Raw genomic sequence first — 26,790 nt, forward strand, 5'->3', positions numbered from 1 at the left:
CAATGTTATGGTTATTTTTATGTTCAGTGCATGCACATGTTGAGGTTGGTACTTGAGAAATGCATGAAAGAAAAGTTTTAATTTTTATGTATATTCTTGATCATGTATGGGATTAAACAGGTTTACAGGTTGTATGACAGGCTTGTTACGGGTTCCGGCGGCCTTAAGCCGACCTGGATCCTAGCGCCGGTAGCGATCCGATTTTCGGGTCGTTACAAATATATTATTTTTAATAATATAAAAAAATTAAATTATATTAAAATTAATATATTTTAGTTAAATTTTAAAATATTAAAAATAAATTATAAAAAATAAAAAATTTATTAAAAATTTAAATCGATAAAATAATTTAATTTTTAATTTTATAAATATAAAAATTTTAATTTTTAATTTATTCAATTTAATTTTAAATTAAACTCACCAAAATACATCAGTGAAATCAGATCTTCATAGAACCGAAATCCCATTTTCCCCGATATTCTTGTGGGTATTAGTGTCATAAAAAATTTAACTAACGGGAAATTAGTCTCTTTCTAATAGAATGAGCAATTTGTTTTAAGGATTTAATTTGTATACAAACTTTAAATAGGAATTAGTTTTTAAATTTTGATAAAATTCAAGGACTTAGTTATAAATTATCCAAAAAATTTTGAGTTTGGATTTATTTATTTATATAATAAAAAATACGCTTCCCATAGTGTGTATTAATAAATTAAAAAGAAAAAAAATATATTTCTGTTAATTAATTTTTTTAAATGTTTTAAATAATAAAAAATATAAAAAATATTTTATTTTATTTTTTTTAAGAATTTTTTTAAAATAAAAATTAAAAATTAAAAAAATATATAAAATTTCTTAAATTTATTCAAATATTTTTTCCACCAAATGAGTATTTTTTAAAGAAATTTTAATTTTCTTTTAATTGAAAGCTGACTTCTTAATTTATTGAGTGATCACGTGTCGATAAAATACAAAGGATAGACTAAGTGGCCTTCCAAGTTTACAAAGTCGGCGGTTTTTGTTCGTGTTACAACCGTGTTATTCAAATTATAATATTCATGTTTTTTGAAAAAAAAAACCTGAGTGTCTAATATTAAAAATAAGTAAAAATAAAAAATGTTTAAACGAGCAAACACAGTTTAGTTTTAAAGGAGAATAAATATTAACTTTTTAATTAATTGTAAAATTAAATTATTTTTATTATTAATTTCACAAGTAAATATTAATTAATAAAAAATAAATTAACGCAGGGAGAGAGAAGACCGCATGCAACTCGGCCTGGTTCAAGTCTGCGGTCTGGTATTTTACCTTTCGATCGTGTTACAACCGTGTTAATAAAAAGTTTCTTTCGCGTACGTTTTGCTTCCTAATTATTTCTCTTTAAAATAATTTCACAATTTTATTTTTATAATTTAATTTAAATAATTGTATTTCTCTAAATTATTTCTAAAATAATTTTTAAAACAATTAAAAATAAAAATAAACATTATATATTTAATTTATTTATATTTATATAGATTAATTTATTGTTCAATTGTTGCAACTCAGAATGAATCATATTTAAAATAATAATTTTGCAATGATGCTGCACCAAACTCATAGAGTTAAAATATATCATAAGGAAAACTAATTTAAGTTTTAAGAGTAATTTTTTAAAAATAAAAATATTTATTATATTAATAAAATTTAATCAAATAAAGAATGATATTATCTCAATTAGAGAGACGATAATATTTAATAAATTTTTTAATTAAAATATGAACAGTTAGAGTGAAATTTAAATAAATATAAAAGTAGTGAAGTTTTTATATTTTCTTAAACGCTAATTAGATATGTAATTTTTTAAAAAATTGTTCATTTAATTTCTCTGAATTACTAATTTTATATATGAATTTAAATCTCTATATGTTCTTCCTCGTTTTGGTATAATTATTGCTTCCCTTGAATCTTTATTACTTGCATATATAATTGCATAATCCACCAATACGATTCCTCGCATCTCACTATATAACCAATTAAGAATCAAAACTAATTAATCACAAACTTCTAATAATTACCATTAAAATCTTCACCTGCTTCCTTCGCCAAGACCTCAAGCCCAAGAAAAGGAAGCCAAAGAATTTGCTAACATGGCTCTTGTGAGACAAAAACTTCAAAGAAATCTCCACCTTCCCCTTCCACAACTCCAACTTGGCCTGTGCACTCCCATCACTTGCTTCCCTGAGCCTGCATCTAACATTACAGTTCAAGGGGTGGCTGACTTCTGTGACCTTGAAAAACTCTGCGTTCTTGGCCATGGAAACCATAGCATTGTCTACAAGGTACTCCACAGGCCAACTTCAGCGATCTATGCAATGAAAATGGTTCGGGAAGACATCAGCAGCCCTTGTTTATCCCACGAGACAGAAATCTTAGCATGCACTGACTCGCCTTTCGTTGTTAAATGCCATGGGATTTTCGAGCCTAGAGCAGGCGAGAAAGCAATTCTTATGGAGTATATGGATGCAGGAACTCTTGATACTGTTCTTAGAGCCAATGGTCCTTTCTCTGAAACTTTACTTGCCCATGTTGCTCACCAAGCACTCAATGGCCTTAGCTATCTTCATTCATGCAATATTGTCCATTTAGATATCAAGCCTTCGAACCTTCTCGTTAGTAAAGACATGAACGTGAAAATTGGAGATTTTGGAGTTAGCAGGATTGTGAACGACACTAGTTCGACAACCTACGACAATTTGGGCAGCCAGGGGACGTATGCTTACATGAGTCCCGAAAGGTTGGACTCGCAAAGGTTTGGGTCGGGGGATGTTTGTGCAGGGGATGTGTGGAGCCTGGGGGTTAGTTTGTGGGAGCTGTATGTGGGACATTTTCCGTTTTTTCAAGCTGGGAAGAGGCCCAGTTGGATGGAGGTTGTGATGGTGATATGTTTTGGAGAATTCCCTTGCTTGCCAAAACAGGCATCCCGGGAGTTTGGGAACTTCCTTGAGTGTTGCTTGGAAAGAGAACCGAGTAAAAGGTGGACAGTTTCTCAACTCTTGTCCCACCCTTTTGTCTGCATGGACAGGGAACCTTAATAGGTTGCTGCCTGATACTCATCTAAGGGTTTGAAAATAGTTAGCCTATGCTACCATTTGTTGCAATTAAAAAATTAATTATATAGCACTCGTAGAATTAACAAGACCATTGATTTTCTTTTCCTTATTAGGTAGCAATATATATGTTTTACTGCAATTAAATCGGGAATAGACTATAAAGCATGGTGATGCAAAATTTTCAGAGAGCATCTAAAATAACAAGTTCTTGAAGCACAATATTAATGTAGAATATGAAATAGAATATTACAATAATTCACTTTGCAACTTTTTAAAAAAAAAAAACAGATTAAAAATGATGGATAATATTTACCTATTCCATATATCTATTTGAATGGATGCACAAATTTTGTAACTTTCAATATCGTTTTATAAAAAAAATATATGTAACCTATATTTTTTTTTTACATTGTCTACAAATAAAAGTCATTATGCTAAACTTTCAATTTCATTAAAAAAATTTCTCTTTCATTAAATTTTTAAGATACCCATTAATGCAAAAAATAACATGGAGCGAAGTAAACACAACCATGCCTTGAGATAATTTCGTTTAGGAGGAGGAGGAAAAATGTGGGCAGAGTCGCAGAGGTTTTTAATCAATTCATAGGAGGAAGTGAAATGGGCGACAAAAGCGAGTGATAAGCAAAAGCAATGAAGGCATTTTGCCGAAACGTTTATCTCAAAAACACGCATTATCCATAGAGCACCGTCCAACAAATGCTCTATTGTGCATGGGTTGTTTGCACTTATGGGCAGTGGAGTGCTTTGAGGACTTTTAACGAACACATACAAGTGCATTCAATTCTACCAAAGTCAATGGAAAAAAGACTTGAGACAATGCTAACAAACAACGGAAGTCTTCAAAGTCCTCAAAATTCTCTCTTATGCTCTCCTTTTTCTATTTATTCATTTTTGTTATTTTCTCTAATGCTGACCAATTGGTTGAGATGAGAAAGCCAAATTTCCTTGTTTTCAACTTTTAAAAAAATGATAAAAAATGGTTGCTTGTATTTTATTTATAATTAATTTAAATATTCAATAATTTTATAGCCCAATTGAATAAAAAAGATCTAAACGTTTTGCATGAATTTATAATTATAATTAATTCTTTAAATCTTATACAATATTGTCTAGAATTTTCAATTTGTTATTATTGTAGTTAAAAATGCTAAATTTTCAATTAATTTTTTTAAATATTTTTTTTTGACATCTTGACAACAACAATTTAAAAAATAAACTTTGAATTTTTCTATAACAATTTGTTTATTTTGAATTATAATAAAATTTTAATTAAGCATAATTCGGTTCAATTTTTCATTTAAACTTAAACAAAATTGGACCCACAATTTTAATTATCCTAATTAAAATTTACTTTGTCACTAAATTAAGGTGATTTCCCAATTTTCTTGGTGAAATTATTTCTATTGCTTTTTGACAAGCAGGAAAAGTTAGGAGCGGAGAAAGATAGACCGGTTGGTTTGTAACTTTCCTTGTTTGTTGTGTTTTTCGCTGTCTTTCGCCTCTCGTGTTTCATTCTTCTTCCTGTAATTACACCTGCGCTGCTCATCTTCTCTCTCTTTCTGACTCCAATTTATTTTCACTTCTAAGCAAAATCTCAATTTTCTCTTTTAAAACTAGCAAGTCAGCGCCCAATTCCGACATCCATTTTCCTTTCATTTCAAGCAATCGTTTACTGTGGTTTCATCGAATTCCAATTCTAGGTTGCATTAATTAGGGATTGAGTAATTAGTATTATGGATTGATCACCCACTGTCGTTGTTTAATTCAATCTGGAATGGCCAGCGGTGCCGGTGACGAGGACGACGCCGTTTTGAGCGATGTGGAGGGTGAAGATCCGGTGCCGATCGTTATTAGAAGTCCGAGTTTGGATAACGTAACCGTTGAGAAATATCGCGACCTTCTCGCCGAGCTCGATCGCGAAAGAGCTGCTCGTGAGGCGGCTGAGACGTCTAAGTCAGAACTGCAGGTTTCGTTTAATCGGTTAAAGGCGCTCGCACATGAGGCGATCAAGAAGCGAGACGAGTGCGGGAGGCAGCGAGATGAAGCTTTGCGCTTGAAGGAAGAGGCTTTGAAAGAGAAGGAAAGAATATCTGCGGAATTGGTTGAATTGAGCAAGTTTAAGGAAGAGTCTGTGAAGCAGAGAGATGAGATAGGGAAGCAATTTGAGGAGGCGGTGAAAGCTAGGGATGAATTGCAATCGGAGATTGAGAATTCGAGGCACATGCTAGTTAGCGGAATTGAGAAGATATCCGGAAAAGTGAGTAACTTCAAGAATTTTGCTGCGTCAGGGTTGCCTAGATCACAGAAATACAATGGATTGCCGGCTGTTGCTTATGGGGTTATTAAGAGGACAAATGAAATCGTTGAAGAGCTCCTTAGGCAGATTGATGCCACCGCAAAATCTAGAAATGAAGCACGAGAACAGATGGAGCAGAGGAACTACGAGATTGCCATTGAGGTTTCTCAGCTTGAAGCTACAATTAGTCGATTAAGAGATGAAGTTGAGAAGAAGACTTCATTGATTGAGAATTTAGAGAAAAGTGTTGCGGAAAAGGAAGGGAAGTTTTCTGAGATTGAGAGAGAGATGTTTGAGAAGACACAATTGGTAGAAAATGAAGCTTTGGAGCTGAGGGAGTTAATTAGTGAATACGAGGATAAGTTGAGGAATTTGGATTCAAGGATGGAACTGCAGAGGCCTTTATTGATTGATCAGTTGAATTTAGTAGCGACAATTCATGATCGTCTTTATGATGCTATCAAGATAGTTGATGCTAATCATCTGGATTCAGAGTTGTCGGAGTCTTTGTTTCTTCCACGACACACGGACATGGAAGAGAATATACGTGCTTCTTTAGCAGGGATGGAATCAATTTATCAGTTGGCTAGAATTGTTGGGGAAAAAACAAGGGATTTGTTGGAGGAGAAGAGTCGCGAAGTGAAGAGTTTAAATGAATCGTTAGATCGATTGGTTAAGGAGAAAGAACAGATTGGTTCTTTACTTAGAAGTGCTTTGTCAAAAAGGTCGAGATTGGACGAAACAAACGAATTGTTCAAAGCTGCAGAGAACGGCTTAAAAGAGGTTGGCATAGATTTCAAATTTAGCGAGATTCTTGGGGATCACAAGGTTCCAGCTTCTCAAGATCGAGATGGCTCTTTAGATATGGAAGGGGATGAAATATACACTCTGGTAACTGCTCTTTATTATTTATTTGCTTAATGATCTTGGAGGTTTGCTTGTGTATTACATAAAAAATTATCCTTGCATTTATACATTGTATACAGGCTGGTGCATTGGAGAATATAGTCAAGACATCTCACCTTGAGATCATTGAGCTGCGGCATTCAGTGGAGGAATTGAGGTACTTCCAACATACCTGAACTCGTAAGGCTACGTGCACCTATTTATGTACTTACCACATATTTCTTTCTTTTGGGTGCCATGTTACTGTGTTAAGGGCAGAAGTGAGTTTACTTAAGGAGCATATAGAGGCTCAAGCAAAGGAGCTGGACCATAGAATGCGTAGAATAGAGGAACTTGAAGAGAAGGAGAGAGTGGCAAATGAAAGTGTGAGTTGTTAATATTTTGTGGGTCACTTTGATAATTTAATAATTTTTTATTAGATGCTTGGCCCTTGGAGCTTGTGTTAATATTTCCTGAACCGCATTGTTGGACTAGTTTTGAGAAAAATCCATGACTTCTTTTTTGTCCTTTATTGAATCGATTTTATCAACTTCCCCCTCTGGCATTATAGGTTGAAGGGCTAATGCTGGACGTAGCTGCTGCTGAGGAAGAAATAACAAGATGGAAAGTAGCAGCAGAGCAAGAGGCTGCTGCTGGCCGAGCTGTTGAGCAAGAATTTGTCGCTCAGGTATGCTCACCAACTCAGCCATAACATTACATTGATCGGTTCATGTGACCAACAAAATCTTATGAACAACATCTTTTCTCATATATGGAATTTGATTATGTCTTTCTAATAAACTTGTTATGTTATTGAACTTCCAAGGACATATGCTGGTTCTTGATGGGAGAGCTAAATAGGTTTTGTAAATGATTGGGAAATTGATTAGCAAAATATTATAGTATCAGCTCAAGATTGGATAAACTGTTTGCAGTGAGAATTGAAAAACTAAGGTTAATGTGAGAGAATAAAAATTTGCAAATGCATGAGAGTGTGATCTGATCCAATAGCCTTCATTCTTTCGGAATTCATTAGATATAGTATGAGTTTTAAGTACTCACAGACTAAAACATGTGTAGTGTCATTGATTTTATTATCATGGCAATTTGAATATGTGATGTCTATGTTCTTTTTATCTAAGAATAGTGTAAAAAGCAAAGACTACGAGTTCAATTCTCCTTTTATGCTATAGTTTTGTGAAGCAACTTCTAATTAAGTTTATTTTCTGTACTTGCTAATGTATATGCAGCTATCGGCACTAAAACAGGAACTCGAAGAGACAAGGCTAGCCATGTTAGAATCAGAGAAAAAGCTAAAATTCAAAGAAGAGACAGCAGCTGCTGCCATGGCAGCTAGAGAGGCTGCTGAGAAATCATTGATATTGGCTGACATGAGAGCATCTAGGCTGAGGGATAGAGTCGAGGAGCTTAGCCATCAGCTTGAAGAGTTTGAAACTCGAGAAGACTCGAGGGGACGAAGTGGTCCTAGATATGTATGTTGGCCATGGCAGTGGCTTGGAATTGACTTTATGGGCATCCGCAGACCTGAAACACAACAACAGAGTTCAAATGAAATGGAGCTTTCTGAACCCCTTTTATGATTATACCTTCTCTTTTCTTCCTTTCTTTTTTTTGTGTATTTATTTTGAACTTAATTCTTTACATTCAAGAAATGGTGGTTTGTTTCATTGCACCCTTGTTCAGGGCGACCTCATTTTGTGCTGTTGGTTCCACGAGGATGAAAGCAGGATTGCAGAAGTAATGCTCTCTCGTAACTGATGTCAAAATATTTCACACCATGATATGTAGTTGGCGTCAAAATAATGCAGTTGTTCTTTTCTTTCTTTTGCAGGAAGTTGCCTAATTTCTTTCATTTGATTCTTTTATCTGATATTTCACCTAATTTTCTGCTTATCCTGTCGCCAATTACACTGGGCTTTTATGGCTTTTCAAAAGTTCCAGAGATTTTTTTTAAAAATTTTTTATATATGTTTTGTTGGATTTCTAATGCGAGCAAATAGTTACTGTTCTTACCTTACTGGAAGCGAAGAGTGCCAGGATCAATTTAGATGTTTTAAATTTAATTTTGGGTAAACTGCAATTTAGTCCCTCTGATTTAGTAAAATGCAACCTTTCGTCCCTCTGTTTTAAAAAACCTTCAATTTAGTCACTGATTTTTAAAAATCATGTCATTAATTCCTCCCGTTAAATTTTAAGTTAAATTACCGTTAGTTTTAGTTAAAAAGACTAAAATATCCATTCTCTCTCTTTCCTCTTCTTCTTCTTCTCCTTCTCGATCTCCTTCTTCTTCTTTTTCTTCTCCTCCGATCTCCATCTTCTTTTTCTTCTTCTTCTTTCCGATCTCCTCCTCCTCCTTCCGGCAGCATTGGGTTTCTTCATATCAAGCCATATAACACCATCTACGCACACATTCATTCTAATACCTTCAGATATGGCCTCCATAGCTTTGAACTTTGCCTCCTGTGAGGTCTCGCGGTTCTCCTCTGTGACTTCTACTGACGGGTCACTCATCTGCAAACAGCCAATGCCATACGAAAACGCAAATAATTATAAAATTTCACGAACCAAGCAAAATTAAACGTATAAACGATGTAAATTCCCAAACAAGACCTTCTGAGGGGGATCATTATCAGGCTCGACAGTCTCGCCCTCAATCTCTATATCCGATTCGATTATCTTATCCTCCTCTTCTTCCTCTTCAGGCTCTGCTTGTGGACCTTCCTTATCCTCAATTTCCTCGTCGCTCTCCTCCACTACATAGCTCTTCTGCAATACCCCAAAATACACCGGATATTGACACGTGGAGAATTAGAAACACAAGCAGAAAACAATCGATTGGAAGAAGAGGAGTCATCAAAAGCAAGAAGAGGAGTCATCAGAAGCAGAAGATTTCGCAATGGGGTTCGCTTGATGGTGGATCTGAATGCTAAAGTGGCCATTTGGGAGGAAGCCGAGGATTTCGCAATGGGATTGGCTTGGTGGTGGACTTGAATGCCGAAGTGGCCATTTGAGAGAAAGCAGGTGAGGTAAGGAGTGAAAAAACTGTTATGGGTATTTTAGTCTTTTAATTAAAATTAACTGCGATTTAATTGAAAATCTAATAGGAGGAATCAATGGTATACTTTTTAAAAATCACAGTGACTAAATTGAAGATTTTTTAAAACAGAGGGACGAAATATTATATTTCACTAAACTAGAGAGACTAAATTGCAGTTTACCCTTTTAATTTTCTTTGTGTGCTCTCTATCATTATTTTGTTTCTTATCCACTTTGCTTACATTTTACCATTTCCTTTCTTTAAAAGAAAAAAAAAAAGATTAATTGATCTTACAAAATGCAACTTCGACGAATTTATTGACTGCGATCACATTAACCCTGCAAAAATTTATACAAACGTGAGTGAGACAATCGTGTATTACATGAAAGTAAGGGCAATTCGCCATTTACTGTTTTGTCATTATTGACACAATGTAAAATAATTAACTTAAAGAATATATTCTTAGCAACTGCATGTCCAGCTTCCTCTTCCATGTTTTGTTCTTCCATCCGTTGCGCAATTTCCGATCAAATTAGTAAAATAAATATGCATGTACCAATATGCCTTTTAGAGATCGTGTTATCTTCTAGCAGTCACTGAAGAAACTTTACAGGCACAAGCATGAGAGGTGTCTTCTTGCAGACAGTAAGACTAAAATCGGTTCGCTCTTCCATATCTAGATCTTCCTTCTGCATTCCATTTGGTAATTTCCAATCAAAACAGTACGGCAAATTTGCAAGTGCAGTCTCTACTGTTATTGTTCCCATGAGTATACCAGGGAAATTCTTCTACAAGCTCCAAGGGGCAAAAACTCAAAAATTGTCCTTTAAAGTCTACTGAGCTATCGGCAAATTTTTCAGGGAAGAACTGATCTGGGTCCTTCCAGTATCGAGGATCGCGCCCGATTGCCCAAGCATTAACTTGGATCACTGTCTTGGGATGAATATTGTAATGATTGATTTTACAATAAGACATTGTTTCTCTTGGAAGGAGTAGTGGAGCAGCAGGATGTAATCTGAAAGTTTCTTTTATTACCACCTTCTGGTATTCAAGCTTATCAATATCACCTTCAGTTGCTCTTCCTTTTTTTCCAACTTGATTTCTAATTTCATCTTGCACTGCCATTGCCCAATTCACAGTAATTGCTGAAGTGTCTACTCCACCCATAAATTAATTCTGCCAGAAAAGAATAACAATCTTAAAACCATGCATGCAGACAGAATCAATAAGCAATCCAACTTCTTCTTCCCTAAGCGACCGAAAAGACTGCACCCTCTTCCTGCTAAAGAGCTCAAGAACAATCAGTTTCCTCATGCTTCTCCAGTGATCACCATATGGTGCAAAAGCAACATCTTTATAATTGTAAGAGACTCTGCCACAGCCAGCTAAAGGAGGTCTGCTGCGACAGGCAAGATCATGAATTTACAAGACATCCCTTGCTTACTCAGCAGAGTAGATTATAACAGTTGGGATACGACCGAGGTGAAGGAACATGACAGGGCCATATTTTTTGGACAGATGCCAATGGGATTGATGAAGCAGTTCACCAAGCTGGTGTAAGTTGCCTAAAATTGGAAGCTTAAGAGGGCCTGGTGATAGCTGCTTCTTCTTTTGTCTCTTTATCTTCCTTCTTCTGTTTGAATGTAAGAAATAGGGGCAAGAGTAAGAGAAAAGGAAGCCACATAGGTAGAGTATAGGGAGTAATTGGAGCCTTAGCTAGCTTGAGGATGAATGTTGAAATCATTCTTCAGCTTTAAATGAACCAGTAGCCAGTCTGCCACTTCAGAGAAAAATGGCCAAAAAGGTCACTTCTTCTTAACCCAAAATTACTATTGTTTGCTTGCATGCATACTAGTATAATTGGAAGTTTTTGCCTTGTTACTTGTGAGATGCCTGATAGGACTTTGCTGTTTCTATAATAAGATGGCTGCAGACCTTTTCCTCTTTTTTTTTAACCATACATTATATCATTTAAAGCCTGCATCGAGCGGATTACATTACATCTGGGAGAGAACAGGTTCGAACTAGAAATAATCGGATCAAGCGTGACGCTCTTGTCCATCGAAATAAGATGCGGTTGGCAGATCTTTTCCTATCTACTCAAGTTCTAATACATGAAGGACAGAGTGATATTTCCATGCCACAACCAGCTGGTAGTTCAAATGAAATTGGCTTTTCTAAGTCATTGAATGACCGACACATAGAAAGCAATTCAAAGTCTTCTCTATGTAGGCAATCATTTGCATTCAGCAATGTATATCCATTTCCTTATCACCTTGGAATCCATTGTTTTGGTCAATTTCATGATTTGGCACTACCACGAACATGCCTATTAGTACTTAAGGATGCCATTGTCACCAAAAATTTTATAATACAAAGCGTGTAAATTTTACCAATTACCATAATCAATATATATATATAGTAATTATATGATATAATTTTTCACTCACAGAGAGTAATTAAAAATTCTCTTTTAATAAACAACTTACTGTCACCTCCTTTCTTTACATCTCAATTTGAAGTGACAAAAAAAAAATTAAAATTTGAGAAGAGAGGAAGGGTAAAGCGTATCCTTCTTACCATATTATATATATAATATTTTATTATAGTGAATTTCATATAAATTATTAAAGCGTTTAATATTTTTTAACTTTGTATCTTCATTTTCTTCTCACTCTCTAGTCTTCAAAAACTATATTTTTATAGTGATATTAACTTGTCAAAATACAATGACCTATATATTTATAATTTTAATATTTATGAATTTATTAGTCAAAATATAGGGATGAATTTGTAAAGTAAATAAGGATTTTAAAACCATACATCCATAAATTTTAAAATTATATTTTTGATGACTGCTGGATTTCTCCACCCCGGTTAAGGGTCAAGCCCTCGGTCGCGGCCCATCGCTCAGAAGCCCACACACCGTTTGCGCTGACAGGTTAGGTCCATTCGAGCCTTGATACCGGACCCCTCTGAATTTCTCAACCAGGTCGGCCTCGCCTTTACTGCACCTTGGGCCAATCTCCTTTGGGCCCAGCTTTGCTTCTATCTTCTGGCCCAGCCCAGAACCAGAAGGAAGATCCATCCGTCTGCCTCGTGGACCCCTCCACACGCGCCCGGAGAGGATCAGAGGCCGTTACGCATGGGACAGAAATCTGATTCCCTCGTACGTCCATATCAACGTAGCAGAGACAAGTGGTCCAATGATATGCGTCCTGTTAGCACGTCACTAGCGGACAAAAGGAAACATATAAAAGGAGAAATACCCTCCTCTATGTTTAAGCTTTTTCTAGTTTTACAGAGCCCATTGTAAAAACCCTATTTCTCTGGATCTCAGATCATCAATTGGCGCCGTCTGTGGGAACGAAGGAGATCTTTTCATCACCGGAGTTCCACTCTTAACCAAACCCACTGAGATCCACGATGGCTAATCACAATGAAAGCAACCTTAACATCCCAAATGACCTGAGCTCTGCCCAAGAGGGGCAGCAGTTCTCCTTTTCTAGCCCTACAACACTAAACAACCAAACACCCATTCCTCTCAATCCCTCGCCAAGCTTGGCAGGGAATGGTCCCACCGCTACCTTATCCAACTAGGGCCTTCAAACCATGGCCCTCTAACTACAGAACACCGCCCACTGGTTGGGGCAGATAATGCAACAAAGGGGCCTCAACACCCCGATGAATACACTCCCGGTGGTAGAAGAACCCCAAACCAATGAGCCCCAACCTATCCCCGACCGCCTTCAAACCAGCAGCCGCGGTACCGGGGAAAGGGAGAGAAGAGCCGGAGAAGAGGAAGAGCCGGAGGCCCGAATCCATGGAAGGAGGGTGAGGGAGATGGTAGAAAATGATGAGGCTGACAACTATTCCGCCGGGACAACCAGGTGGACCAGAAGTGAAGCAGAGGAGGAGGAATACCGCCTGGAGAAGAAGCCCAGGCCGGAAGATGAGGATGTGGACCAGAAGCTGCAGAAGTTGAGAGAGCAGCTCTTGGCCGAGCTGGGAAAGAAAGATCAAAGCCAAACCTTCCTGCCCACTTCTTCACCTTTCTCGAAATGGGTGCAGCAGGAGACTGTCCCTAAGAAGTTTATGATGCCATCAATGGTGGCCTATGACGGAGCTGGTAACCCGAGGGAGCACGTCATGAACTACAAGACCTTCATGGAACTGCAAACTTTATCGGATGCCTTGATGTGCAAGGTATTCCCAATGATGCTCTCGGGGCCAGCGCGAGCGTGGTTCAACAGCCTAGAGACCGGAAGCATTGGAAGTTTTGGAGATCTGGCCACTCGTTTCATCAGCCGGTTCATCGCCGGGGTGCCAGCGGATAGGAAGACGAGCTATCTGGAAACAGTAAGGCAGAGAAGGGAGGAATCGCTTAGAGAGTATGTAGCTCGTTTCAATACGGAGGCCCTGCAGATTCCCGAGCTCTATGAGGGAAGGGCGGTGGAGGCCATGCAGAAGGGGACGACCTCTGCCGAGTTTTTTAGCTCATTAAGCAGGAAGCCTCCGACCTCACTGGCCGAGCTGATGAAGAGGGCTGAGAAGTATATAAGGCAGGATGACGCTCTGGTGACAAGCCGATTCGCCAAGGGAGGGGCAGGCAAGGAGAAAGCCCCAGAGGAAAGGAGGCCGGAGAAGCATGAAAAGAAACACGACAAAAGGTCTGAGCCTTACAGACAGCCCTGGGAGCGAAGGGACCAAAGACCTCTTCCCCCTCGGGTCTCAGAGTAGAGGCTACTCCCTTCATAGGTTCCGGAGAAGCCGACCCCACTTAATGCCTCTAGAGCCGAAGTGTTCGTAGCCGTCCAAGACAAAGAATTCTTACAATGGCCCAAGCCCCTGAAATCGAAAGCCGACCAGCGAAATCCTGACAAATACTGTCAGTTCCATTGTACTCATGGTCACGACACCAATAACTGTTTCCAGTTGATTGCAGAAATCTAGAGGTTGATAAAGAGAGGACACCTGAAGAACTTCGTGAAGAAACCGGAAGGACAGAGACCTCAGCCCCATCCGGCAGTCCAAACGCCGAGAAGAACGGGAGCTAACCCGGTAAATGATGGGTCCAGTGGAACCATCAATATGATCGTAGGAGGCACAGGAGGTCGGATGAGCCGAAGGGGGAAAAAGAGGAGCAAAGAGGGAGAAAACAACAATGCTGAGGTCATGCAGATCGTCGAACACTCTTCAGCGACCATCACTTTCTCCTCGGAGGACGCTCAGGGTGTTCAGATGCCTCATGACGACGCCCTTGTCATTGAAGCTGTCATTCACAACTACTAGGTAAAGAAGATCTTGGTGGATGACGACCATCACTTTCTCCCAATGTAAGACCCCGCTCGTTCGGACATCGGAATTCCTACCGTCCGGTGGAATCTCGGATGTCGGATCAGTTGTGAGGGGTATAGCAAAGGTTTTCAAAAGGTTTTCCTAAATGTTTTCATGTGATTTCATGGTTTTAAATGAAAAGAAAGTTAAGTTTTTAAAAGAATAGACTAAGGAGGAGAACCCAGGTTCGGCCGCCGAAAGTGATGTTCGGCCGCCGAACATGGAAAGGCTTCGGGAGCGCCTTAGGCCTCCGAAAGCTTTGTTGGAACAAGCTGAAGTTCGGCCGCCGAAAGTGAGGTTCGGCCGCCGAACATGCATGAGTTTAGGGGGCACGTTAGGCTGCCGAAGGTGGTTCGGCAGGCCACCTATAAAGAGCCCCCAGATCGGAAATGGGCGAGTTTCCTCCCCATTCTCGAGCTCAGGTGAGTCTTGGTCCTCCTTGGGTTGCTTTCACGTTTTCTTCACTCATCCCTTAGTTTTTCATGAGATCTACCCTTGTTTTGAAGATTTTGAAGCTTTCATAGGAGTTTTGGGAGCATTGGAGGCTTTTGGAGCTTGAATCCTCCACACCTCCGAGTTAGGGATCGCACCACCCCTCGATCTTCAAGAGGTAAGTGTAGATCCTTGCTTTCCTAGTGTTTTAAATAAGTTTTAAGTAAGTTTAATGATGTTTTGATGGTTGAGTTTGGGTAGATATGCATGTTTAGGTTTTTGAGGGTTTTATGCCCAATGTATGCTAAGTGATGTTTGTGTTGAGGAGTATATGTTAGTTTATGCTCCTTTATGTTTGTGGGAGAGTGTATACATGATTGGGAGAGAGCAAGTGAGATTATGGGTTGTTTTGATGGTTTTGGCCATTGTGGGTCATAAACTATCTATGAGTGCTCTTGATGTTGTTTTTGGAGTTTAATCTAGTTGTTAAGCTCCTTTTTGCATGACTAAGGTGTTATGCATGTTTTTAGAGGTTGTGTGTTCGTTTTGGGGTGTTTTGGAAGGTTTGGGAGGCTTGAAATGCCCAAAGGCAGAGTTCTGGATGAACTCAGGTTCGGCCGCCGAAGGTGGTTTCGGCCGCCGAACCTGCCTGAGGATGCAGGGATTGGCCGCCTAACCTTGCCCCCGATAGTTGAGGTTTTGGCTTGAAAGCAGACTTTCGGCCGCCGAAGGTAATGTTCGGCCGCCGAAAGTGCCTGACTTTCGTCTCTGGAGAGAAGGTTCGGCCGCCGAAGGTGCCGCCGAACCTGCCTGACTTTCGTCTCTGGAAGGGACCTTCGGCCGCCGAAAGTGCCGCCGAAAGTGCCCTGTCCAGCCCTTTCTTGAGTAAGTTCTATGCTTGTTTTGAGGATGTTTAGAGGGGTTTTTGGGGAGTTTCTTATGAGTTGTTAGAGTGTGTTTGGTACCTCATTTGAGTCCATCTGTGTAGGATCGGACCCGAGGCGAGGTGTCTAGTTTCAGAGATAGTTGGCCAGTAGAGTAAGCTGAGCAGAGGCTTCAGGTGAGTAGAACTAACTTAATCTCTTAATTAAGAATTAATGCCTAAAGCATGTTCATGCATCACGTATATCATGTTTATATGTAATAGGATGATTGCACTAGTTTCACCATGCCATGCACCATGTTTATATGTAGTAGGATGTTTGCATTAGACATCACGAAGTTGATGCATTGCATAATACGATGATTTGATGTGGATGGTACTGGATGATCCTATAGCCCTCAGTGTGATGTAATGTTACATGTTATGATATGTCATGCACATTAAGAGATGAGTAGACCAGGTGTGGCCGTATCGCCCCTGGCACAGAGTATGAGGAGATCAGGTGTGGCCGTATCGCCCCTGACACAGAGTATGTATATGTAGTCCAGGCGTGGCCGTATCGCCCCTGGAACAGAGCTTTGTTGAGCATGTTGCATTGTTGAGGTTCTTTTCTTGTAGAGGGCTAAAGGTGACAATTCCATCCTTGATGTGTTTATTTGTGATGTGTTGCATTTCATGAAGCATGAAGAGTTAAGTTATAATAATATACCTAAAAAGTGTGGAATTAAAGCAAATGATAATATTGGATTAATAAAATGTCTTTAGCATAAAATATCTAAAAAGGGTGGAACAATAAAAAGAATAATAATATATCTAAAAAAGGAGGAACTAAATCAAATGTTTTTCTCTGTTTCTACTCACTGGGCTCTCGTAGCTCACCCCTTTCCCTTATCCCCAGTCTTGCAGGGCCAGAGTTTAGTATGCCAGAGTAGGTCAGAAAGAGCTTTGGGAGAAGATTTTGGGCATGGGTTGCCATGTCTGGATGTAATAGAATAGCTTAGTTTATGTAAAGGAAAAAGCATGTTATGTAAGTTTGATGTATGTAAAGAGATGTTATGTCATGTATGCATTGTATGTTTATAGCCTAGTTGTGGACATGATGATGATGTATGAATATGAATGAATGGAAAGAGCATGTTATAAGAGATAGAGTAAGGTTAAGAAAAGTATAGATATGCCATGTGTTGTAGCATGTGATGTATAGAATTGTGCTTTGCCTAGAGAGTTGGTTAATCCCTTAGTTTGTGCGTGATCACTAAAAATGTTTTCAAGATGTATGTAAGGTTTCCATGATAAGAAATGATTTCAAATGTTATGTGTTTTGATGGCCGTGAGGGAAGAAAGGGTTCCAATCCCTTGACCCAAAGCGGATATGTTTTTAAGCAAGCTTGATGACCCATCTGGTATGAGGTTCTATGTTTCCATGCATAGTTCAGGCTGATGTATTTTCGAAACAAAAGTTTTAGTTTTTACGTAAAGTGTGATCATGTATGGGATTATACCAGTTGTTCAGGATGTCTAGCAGGCTTGCTACGGGTTCCGGCGGCCTTAAGCCGATCTGAATCCTAGCGCCGAGCAGGTCGGGCCGTTACTAGAGGGGTACCGGTTTCCGGGCTGTTACAGTTGGTATCAGAGCATAGGGCCTCAAGAGTACGATGTATTGAGCAGAGAATGCTCAGGGATCAAGGGATCTCACATCGGAAAGAGGTTGCAATAGATGTTTTAGTAAGGCAAGCACAATAAGAAAAGAGCAAGAGTAAGATCATGTCCACTAGGATAGGATGTAGAGTCCTGTCTTGCATGATGTTGTGAAATGCCATGTTTATATGCATGCGCATTAATGATATGTTCTGTATGATGTGGGTTCGTGTGTCTTCACATGGACCATATGATGCTAATGTTTGTATGTTTGTATGTTATGTTTTCAGAAGTTAAGATGAGAGGAATTCGTCGATCTGCTAGATTGACTGGAGCTCCGCCAGAGAATGAGGGCATGGATGCCCATCCCCCTGCTCTGCAGAGAGCAAGATCTTGTAGGACTAGTAGAGAAGGTACATCAAGGGACCCTAGAAGGTCTTTTGATGCAAGTCGGAGGAGAACAGTTCTGGGTGATATGTCAGAGGATGTGATGGAGACAGAGGAGGATAACCAAAGAAGAGATAGTAGTTTGGGCATGAGTATGTCAGTAGAGGATATGGAAGAGTCCCAAGGAGGCACTCAGGCCTCGGGCTTTGTTCCACCACAGTATCCACCCTACCCGCAAGGGCCAGGGTATCCGATGGGAGGTACATCGGATTTCTTCAGTTATAACCCATATCCCACCATTATGCCCTATCCTCCCTTTTACCCACAGTACCCCATGCATCCACCCCCGTCTTTTTATCCAAATCCAGCAAACCCTACCCAGGGGAATGCTGCACCTCCTCCACCACCAGCAGAAACAGTAGTCCCTGATGTCCAAGTACCAAAACCTAGCTCATCTGGAGGGAGCAAAGTGAAAATGACGGATTACTTGAGATTGGATGCTCCTAAGTACGAGACGGGTGATGACCCGTTTGCGTATCTCCAGACAGTGAAGATGATAACGGATGAGTTAGGAGCTGATGATAGTAGAGCCATTCAGATGGCAGGGTTCACATTGAAATGTAAGAAAGCTCGAGGTTGGTTTAAGCACTATGTGGACCCGAGGTTAGAAGGGATGTCATGGGAAGAGTTTGCCAATGAGTTCACCAGTTGGGCGTTTCCAGACAGCTCGAGGGAGCTGAAAGTTATAGAGTTTGAACAATTGAGACAGACGGAGGATATGAGTGTCGAGGAGTATACAGACCAGTTTCTGGAGTTGCTACAGTATGTGGGTCAGGAATATGATAATGACCAAAAGAAAGCTAAGAGGTATACCATGAGGCTCCATCCCAGGTATTCCTCCCTGATCCAATCAGTAGAAAGGGAGAGCTTCCGTGCCATAGTGGATATGGCTCGGAAAATGGAGGCTAGTGCTATCATTGAAGAGTCAGTTAAGCAACGGATGGCACAATCTTCGGGTTTCAGAACCCAGAGCACAGGGGATGTTGATCCCGCCTCTTTGAGCGAGGCTACTATGAAGAGTAAAAAGGGAGACCGAGGTCTCAGGAGATCGAAGAAGAACAAGTTCTGGAATCGGATGAAATCAAGTCTGGGTTTAGGAGATGGTTCGAGCTCAAGCACAGAGGTTGCAGAGTGTGCGAGGTGCGGTAGGCCGCACAAAGGAGTCTGTCGGTTTGGGACTGCAGTATGTTACAGATGCGGCCAGGAGGGACACATAGCTCGGGAGTGTCCTCGGGTAGCTTTTATGGCACCATCCCATCAGACAACTCCAGGCATCATAGCTCGACCAGTAGTTCCATCCTTGATGCAGGGCAGTGGTAGAGGCGGAGGTAGGGGGACAGCCCCTCCTTCAGCAGGTTCCCGTGGAGAAGGTCCATCAGCTTCGGCGCGGATTTTCGCCATGACCCAGCAGGAGGCTAGCACATCGAACCCGATGGGATCAGGTAATCTCACTCTGGTATGTTCTGATGTGTATGTTTTATGAACCCTGAGGTTTCTCTTTCCTTGTTGTCTTGTGAGCCATAGTGAGGTTGGGCTTGATAGTTTCTGAGTTAGGGTGTCCTCTTTGGGTCAGTAGACCCAAGTGTGATCCATCTGCGGCAGAGTTAGTCTGCCAGTATAGTCGGAGTATGTTCAGAGAGTAGATGCCTTCCAGCCGACCTTGTGGTTCTAGACTTGACTGTTTTGATGTCATTCTAGGGATGGATTGGCTTTCTGCTCATAGTGCTACCTTGGACAGCAGAGACAAGGTAGTCAGGTTCAGAGAATAGGATGGATCAGAGGTAGTCTATAGAATAGTCAGAGTGAGGGACACCTAGAGGTCTGAGACCAGCCTTTCAGGCTCGTAGGTTGTTCAGGAAAGGTTATCAGGGGTTTTAGCTCTTGAAAGAGAGTTTGATGGTCGGGTCAGGGAGCCAGCCTCAGTGCCCGTTGTTAGGAAGTTTCTAGATGTTTTCCCAGACGAGTTTCAGGACTACCACCTGTCAGGGAGATAGAGTCCAAACCAGAAGTAATACTTGAGATTCAACCAATCTCTATCCTTCCCCACAGGATGGTATCAGCAGATGTAAAAGAGTTGTAAGAACGATTGTAAAGGTTGGTAGATGAGGACTTCATCCGACCTAGTATCTCACTAGAGGTGCTCTAAAGGTTTTCATGAGAAAGAAGGATGAATCCTTAAGGCTTTGTGTCGACTGTGGACAGTTGAACAGAGTCACTACCAAGATTGAGTATCTGTTACCTAAGATCGACGATCTGTTTTTTCCAGGACAGATTGGAGATTTGGGTACCACCAGTTAAGCATCAGTGAGGAGGATGTGCCGAAGACAGTACTCAGGACCAGATATGGGCTTTAGGGTTCTTAGTGATGCCGTTTGGGCTAGCCAATGCCCCTGCAGCATTCATGAACCTCATGGACAAGAGTTTTCAGTCAGTTTTTGCAGCTCTTGGTATTGTCTTCATCGACGATGCCTTGGTGCACCCCAGGATGTAGAGGAGCATGCCCCTTATCTGAGGACAGTTCAGTAAACCCCAGGAGAACACGGCTTGGATGCCCAGTTCTCCAAATGTGAGTTTCGGTTGAAGGAGTGTACCTTTCTTGGGTTAGGACATGTCAGAAAAGAGAATTGAAGTGGACCCCAAGCAAGTAGAAGCTGTAGCTAATTGGCCCAGACCCACGGTAATAACAAAGAGTAAGAACTTGTTGGGTTCGGCAGATTACTACAGGAAGTTCATCTAGAACTTCTCCAGAATTGCTACTCCTACGACCGGATTGACCAAAAAGAATCAGAGGTTGGCTTGGTCAGAATAGTATAAAGGAAGCAGTGAAGAGCCAAAGAAGAGGTCGATGTCAGCATCAGCGTTAGTTCTGCCCATCAGTAGGGGAGGCTTCGCAGTGTCCTGCGATGTGTCCCGTTTTGGGATCAGATTGTGTGTTGATGCAGAGAGAGAGGGTGATTGCTTATGCTCCTAAACAATTCAGGAGGCGTGGGTTGAACTGCTTAGCAGCTGTGATTACAAGTCTCAGTATCATCCGGATGAGGCAGATGTTATGACAGATGCCTTTGGTCGGAAACCCCTTAGCAGTTTATTCCCTTACAACAGAAAGAAGGCCGATGATAAGAGAAAGGATCAAGACTGCCGTGAACCGGCAGAAGTGTTAGGCAGATGTCTGTAGGAAGCTTGGTTTTCTGGGAGAGAGGTATGGTATTGCTTAAGGCGTCTTCTCAGGAAAGAAGTGGTTCATGTTCGGAAGAAAGGTAAGCTAGTTTCACGATACATCAGACCCTTCGGAGTCTTGAAAAAGGTTAAGGCTGTATCGTACAAGCTAGATTTACCGGCTTCCATGGATAGAATCCATCCGTTTTCCCATGTTCCCTCATCATGGAAGTACGTGTCAGATCCAAGTAAGGTTCTGAGTGAACCGAGAGCAGAGGTCCTAGGAGACCTCACCTATGTTGAGCAGCTAGTATGGATCATGGACACATGAGTTAGAAGGCGAGGGAGCAAGGAACCCGATGGTAAGAGTCTTTTGGAACCACCCCTTAGTTGGTAGAATGTGTCTGGGAGACCCAGGAGTCTACACTCCAGCAGTACCCTCGTCTCTTCTAGAGTGTTTGTTATAGGTTCTTTTGTACCCTTGTTGTTTGTTTGTTTGTTGAACATTCGGGGACGAATGTTCTGTAAGGGGGGAAGAATGTAAGACCCCGCTCGTTCGGACATCGGAATTCCTACCGTCCGGTGGAATCTCGGATGTCGGATCAGTTGTGAGGGGTATAGCAAAGGTTTTCAAAAGGTTTTCCTAAATGTTTTCATGTGATTTCATGGTTTTAAATGAAAAGAAAGTTAAGTTTTTAAAAGAATAGACTAAGGAGGAGAACCCAGGTTCGGCCGCCGAAAGTGATGTTCGGCCGCCGAACATGGAAAGGCTTCGGGAGCGCCTTAGGCCTCCGAAAGCTTTGTTGGAACAAGCTGAAGTTCGGCCGCCGAAAGTGAGGTTCGGCCGCCGAACATGCATGAGTTTAGGGGGCACGTTAGGCTGCCGAAGGTGGTTCGGCAGGCCACCTATAAAGAGCCCCCAGATCGGAAATGGGCGAGTTTCCTCCCCATTCTCGAGCTCAGGTGAGTCTTGGTCCTCCTTGGGTTGCTTTCACGTTTTCTTCACTCATCCCTTAGTTTTTCATGAGATCTACCCTTGTTTTGAAGATTTTGAAGCTTTCATAGGAGTTTTGGGAGCATTGGAGGCTTTTGGAGCTTGAATCCTCCACACCTCCGAGTTAGGGATCGCACCACCCCTCGATCTTCAAGAGGTAAGTGTAGATCCTTGCTTTCCTAGTGTTTTAAATAAGTTTTAAGTAAGTTTAATGATGTTTTGATGGTTGAGTTTGGGTAGATATGCATGTTTAGGTTTTTGAGGGTTTTATGCCCAATGTATGCTAAGTGATGTTTGTGTTGAGGAGTATATGTTAGTTTATGCTCCTTTATGTTTGTGGGAGAGTGTATGCATGATTGGGAGAGAGCAAGTGAGATTATGGGTTGTTTTGATGGTTTTGGCCATTGTGGGTCATAAACTATCTATGAGTGCTCTTGATGTTGTTTTTGGAGTTTAATCTAGTTGTTAAGCTCCTTTTTGCATGACTAAGGTGTTATGCATGTTTTTAGAGGTTGTGTGTTCGTTTTGGGGTGTTTTGGAAGGTTTGGGAGGCTTGAAATGCCCAAAGGCAGAGTTCTGGATGAACTCAGGTTCGGCCGCCGAAGGTGGTTTCGGCCGCCGAACCTGCCTGAGGATGCAGGGATTGGCCGCCTAACCTTGCCCCCGATAGTTGAGGTTTTGGCTTGAAAGCAGACTTTCGGCCGCCGAAGGTAATGTTCGGCCGCCGAAAGTGCCTGACTTTCGTCTCTGGAGAGAAGGTTCGGCCGCCGAAGGTGCCGCCGAACCTGCCTGACTTTCGTCTCTGGAAGGGACCTTCGGCCGCCGAAAGTGCCGCCGAAAGTGCCCTGTCCAGCCCTTTCTTGAGTAAGTTCTATGCTTGTTTTGAGGATGTTTAGAGGGGTTTTTGGGGAGTTTCTTATGAGTTGTTAGAGTGTGTTTGGTACCTCATTTGAGTCCATCTGTGTAGGATCGGACCCGAGGCGAGGTGTCTAGTTTCAGAGATAGTTGGCCAGTAGAGTAAGCTGAGCAGAGGCTTCAGGTGAGTAGAACTAACTTAATCTCTTAATTAAGAATTAATGCCTAAAGCATGTTCATGCATCACGTATATCATGTTTATATGTAATAGGATGATTGCACTAGTTTCACCATGCCATGCACCATGTTTATATGTAGTAGGATGTTTGCATTAGACATCACGAAGTTGATGCATTGCATAATACGATGATTTGATGTGGATGGTACTGGATGATCCTATAGCCCTCAGTGTGATGTAATGTTACATGTTATGATATGTCATGCACATTAAGAGATGAGTAGACCAGGTGTGGCCGTATCGCCCCTGGCACAGAGTATGAGGAGATCAGGTGTGGCCGTATCGCCCCTGACACAGAGTATGTATATGTAGTCCAGGCGTGGCCGTATCGCCCCTGGAACAGAGCTTTGTTGAGCATGTTGCATTGTTGAGGTTCTTTTCTTGTAGAGGGCTAAAGGTGACAATTCCATCCTTGATGTGTTTATTTGTGATGTGTTGCATTTCATGAAGCATGAAGAGTTAAGTTATAATAATATACCTAAAAAGTGTGGAATTAAAGCAAATGATAATATTGGATTAATAAAATGTCTTTAGCATAAAATATCTAAAAAGGGTGGAACAATAAAAAGAATAATAATATATCTAAAAAAGGAGGAACTAAATCAAATGTTTTTCTCTGTTTCTACTCACTGGGCTCTCGTAGCTCACCCCTTTCCCTTATCCCCAGTCTTGCAGGGCCAGAGTTTAGTATGCCAGAGTAGGTCAGAAAGAGCTTTGGGAGAAGATTTTGGGCATGGGTTGCCATGTCTGGATGTAATAGAATAGCTTAGTTTATGTAAAGGAAAAAGCATGTTATGTAAGTTTGATGTATGTAAAGAGATGTTATGTCATGTATGCATTGTATGTTTATAGCCTAGTTGTGGACATGATGATGATGTATGAATATGAATGAATGGAAAGAGCATGTTATAAGAGATAGAGTAAGGTTAAGAAAAGTATAGATATGCCATGTGTTGTAGCATGTGATGTATAGAATTGTGCTTTGCCTAGAGAGTTGGTTAATCCCTTAGTTTGTGCGTGATCACTAAAAATGTTTTCAAGATGTATGTAAGGTTTCCATGATAAGAAATGATTTCAAATGTTATGTGTTTTGATGGCCGTGAGGGAAGAAAGGGTTCCAATCCCTTGACCCAAAGCGGATATGTTTTTAAGCAAGCTTGATGACCCATCTGGTATGAGGTTCTATGTTTCCATGCATAGTTCAGGCTGATGTATTTTCGAAACAAAAGTTTTAGTTTTTACGTAAAGTGTGATCATGTATGGGATTATACCAGTTGTTCAGGATGTCTAGCAGGCTTGCTACGGGTTCCGGCGGCCTTAAGCCGATCTGAATCCTAGCGCCGAGCAGGTCGGGCCGTTACTAGAGGGGTACCGGTTTCCGGGCTGTTACAAGAAGTATATAAGGCAGGATGACGCTCTGGTGACAAGCCGATTCGCCAAGGGAGGGGCAGGCAAGGAGAAAGCCCCAGAGGAAAGGAGGCCGGAGAAGCATGAAAAGAAACACGACAAAAGGTCTGAGCCTTACAGACAGCCCTGGGAGCGAAGGGACCAAAGACCTCTTCCCCCTCGGGTCTCAGAGTAGAGGCTACTCCCTTCATAGGTTCCGGAGAAGCCGACCCCACTTAATGCCTCTAGAGCCGAAGTGTTCGTAGCCGTCCAAGACAAAGAATTCTTACAATGGCCCAAGCCCCTGAAATCGAAAGCCGACCAGCGAAATCCTGACAAATACTGTCAGTTCCATTGTACTCATGGTCACGACACCAATAACTGTTTCCAGTTGATTGCAGAAATCTAGAGGTTGATAAAGAGAGGACACCTGAAGAACTTCGTGAAGAAACCGGAAGGACAGAGACCTCAGCCCCATCCGGCAGTCCAAACGCCGAGAAGAACGGGAGCTAACCCGGTAAATGATGGGTCCAGTGGAACCATCAATATGATCGTAGGAGGCACAGGAGGTCGGATGAGCCGAAGGGGGAAAAAGAGGAGCAAAGAGGGAGAAAACAACAATGCTGAGGTCATGCAGATCGTCGAACACTCTTCAGCGACCATCACTTTCTCCTCGGAGGACGCTCAGGGTGTTCAGATGCCTCATGACGACGCCCTTGTCATTGAAGCTGTCATTCACAACTACTAGGTAAAGAAGATCTTGGTGGATGACGGAAGCAAGGTGAACCTGTTGCCTTATCGAGTCTTCCAGCAGATGGGAATTCCTGAAGAGCAACTAGTTCGGGATCAAGCCCCGATTAAAGGGATTGGAGGAACACCAGTGACAGTGGAAGGGAAAGTAAAGCTAGCCCTTACTTTGGGAGAGGCTCCGAGGGCTCGCACCCATTATGCAGTGTTCCTGGTGGCTAAACTCCCCCTGAGCTACAACGCGATCTTGGGGAGACCTGTGCTGTTTGACTTTGAGGCCGTCACCAGTATCAGATATCTGGCGATGAAGTTCCCAACAGAAACAGGGGTGGGGATAGTTCGGGGAAGCCAGGAGGAAGCAAGAGCAGTATACCTGGCTACGGTGGCAGAGCCAAGCCTAACAGAGGAAGGGCTGGATTTAGAAGTCTTAGAGGTCAGGGACGAGAAAACAGAGGCCAGGACAGAGCCGGTGGGGAAACTGGAGACTTTTCCCTTGTCAGAGGTGGAAACAGATAAAGTCTTCAGTCTCAACGCCGGCCTCACAAAAGAGCAGAAAATCGAGGTCATGACCCTGGTCCGAAGTCACGCGCCAAGCTTCGCCTGGAAGCCTTCTGACATGCCCGGAATTGATCCTGAAGTGATGACACATAAGCTGAATGTCCTCCCCGAAGCCAGACCAGTAAAGCAGAAGAAGAGGGTGGTAGGAAGGGAAAAGCAACAGGCTACCAGGGAGGAAGCACAGAAGTTAGAAGAGGCAGGCTTCATTAGGGAAGTCATGTACCCGTAGTGGTTAGCTAATCCTGTACTAGTCAAAAAAGCCAATGGCAAATATAGGATGTGCATAGATTTCACTGACTTGAATCAGGCTTGCCCTAAAGATTGTTATCCCCTCCCTGATATTAATAAAATGGTCGATTCTACGGCCGGTTTTGATTATATGTCGTCTTTGGACGCAATGTCTGGTTATCATCAAATCCCAATGGATAGGTCGGATGAAGAAAAGACCTCGTTCATAACAGAAGATGGGACTTATTGCTATAGAGCCATGCCTTTCGGATTGAAAAACGCCGGGGCAACTTACCAAAGACTGATGAACAAAATCTTCAAAGAACAGATCGGCAGAAACATAGAAGTTTATGTGGACGATATGGTGGTCAAGAGCCTAACTTTCCAACAGCACGTGGCAGATTTGAAGGAGGTGTTCGGAGTATTAGATCAGTACAGAATGAAGCTGAATCCAGCAAAGTGCGCCTTCTTCATCAGAGGAGGAAAATTCTTGGGATACATGGTGAGTGGGAAAGGCATCGAGCCCAACCCGGAGAAGG

At 41.4% G+C, this 26,790-nt stretch overlaps 2 protein-coding genes and 1 pseudogene across 2 annotated transcripts; 2 read left to right on the forward strand and 1 right to left on the reverse strand.

Annotated features, from left to right (window-relative positions):
* The first annotated feature begins 2,129 nt into the window (after positions 1 to 2,129).
* Positions 2,130 to 3,074, forward strand: LOC110628368 (mitogen-activated protein kinase kinase 7). Its single transcript, XM_021775009.1, has one exon. The coding sequence runs from the start codon at positions 2,130 to 2,132 to the stop codon at positions 3,072 to 3,074; it is 945 nt and encodes a 314-aa protein (XP_021630701.1).
* Positions 3,075 to 4,518: 1,444 nt separating this feature from the next.
* LOC110628209 (paramyosin) lies at positions 4,519 to 8,145 on the forward strand. The gene is made up of 5 exons (XM_021774752.2): positions 4,519 to 6,300; positions 6,396 to 6,472; positions 6,569 to 6,680; positions 6,866 to 6,982; positions 7,545 to 8,145. The coding sequence occupies exons 1-5, from the start codon at positions 4,888 to 4,890 to the stop codon at positions 7,893 to 7,895; spliced, it is 2,070 nt and encodes a 689-aa protein (XP_021630444.1). The 5' UTR covers positions 4,519 to 4,887; the 3' UTR covers positions 7,896 to 8,145.
* A 1,607-nt stretch (positions 8,146 to 9,752) lies between these two features.
* On the reverse strand, positions 9,753 to 11,685 carry LOC110628369 (annotated as a pseudogene).
* Positions 11,686 to 26,790: the final 15,105 nt, after the last annotated feature.

The sequence above is a fragment of the Manihot esculenta genome, chromosome 12 (assembly GCF_001659605.2).
Source record: "Manihot esculenta cultivar AM560-2 chromosome 12, M.esculenta_v8, whole genome shotgun sequence".
Classification (NCBI taxonomy): Eukaryota; Viridiplantae; Streptophyta; class Magnoliopsida; order Malpighiales; family Euphorbiaceae; genus Manihot; species Manihot esculenta.

Coding starts and splice junctions, on each gene's coding strand:
- LOC110628368 (XM_021775009.1), top strand. CDS start 2,130: ATGGCTCTTGTGAGACAAAAACTTCAAAGAAATCTCCACCTTCCCCTT.
- LOC110628209 (XM_021774752.2), top strand. CDS start 4,888: ATGGCCAGCGGTGCCGGTGACGAGGACGACGCCGTTTTGAGCGATGTG. Junction 6,301..6,395: donor GGGATGAAATATACACTCTG/GTAACTGCTCTT, acceptor CATTGTATACAG/GCTGGTGCATTGGAGAATAT. Junction 6,681..6,865: donor AGAGAGTGGCAAATGAAAGT/GTGAGTTGTTAA, acceptor CTGGCATTATAG/GTTGAAGGGCTAATGCTGGA.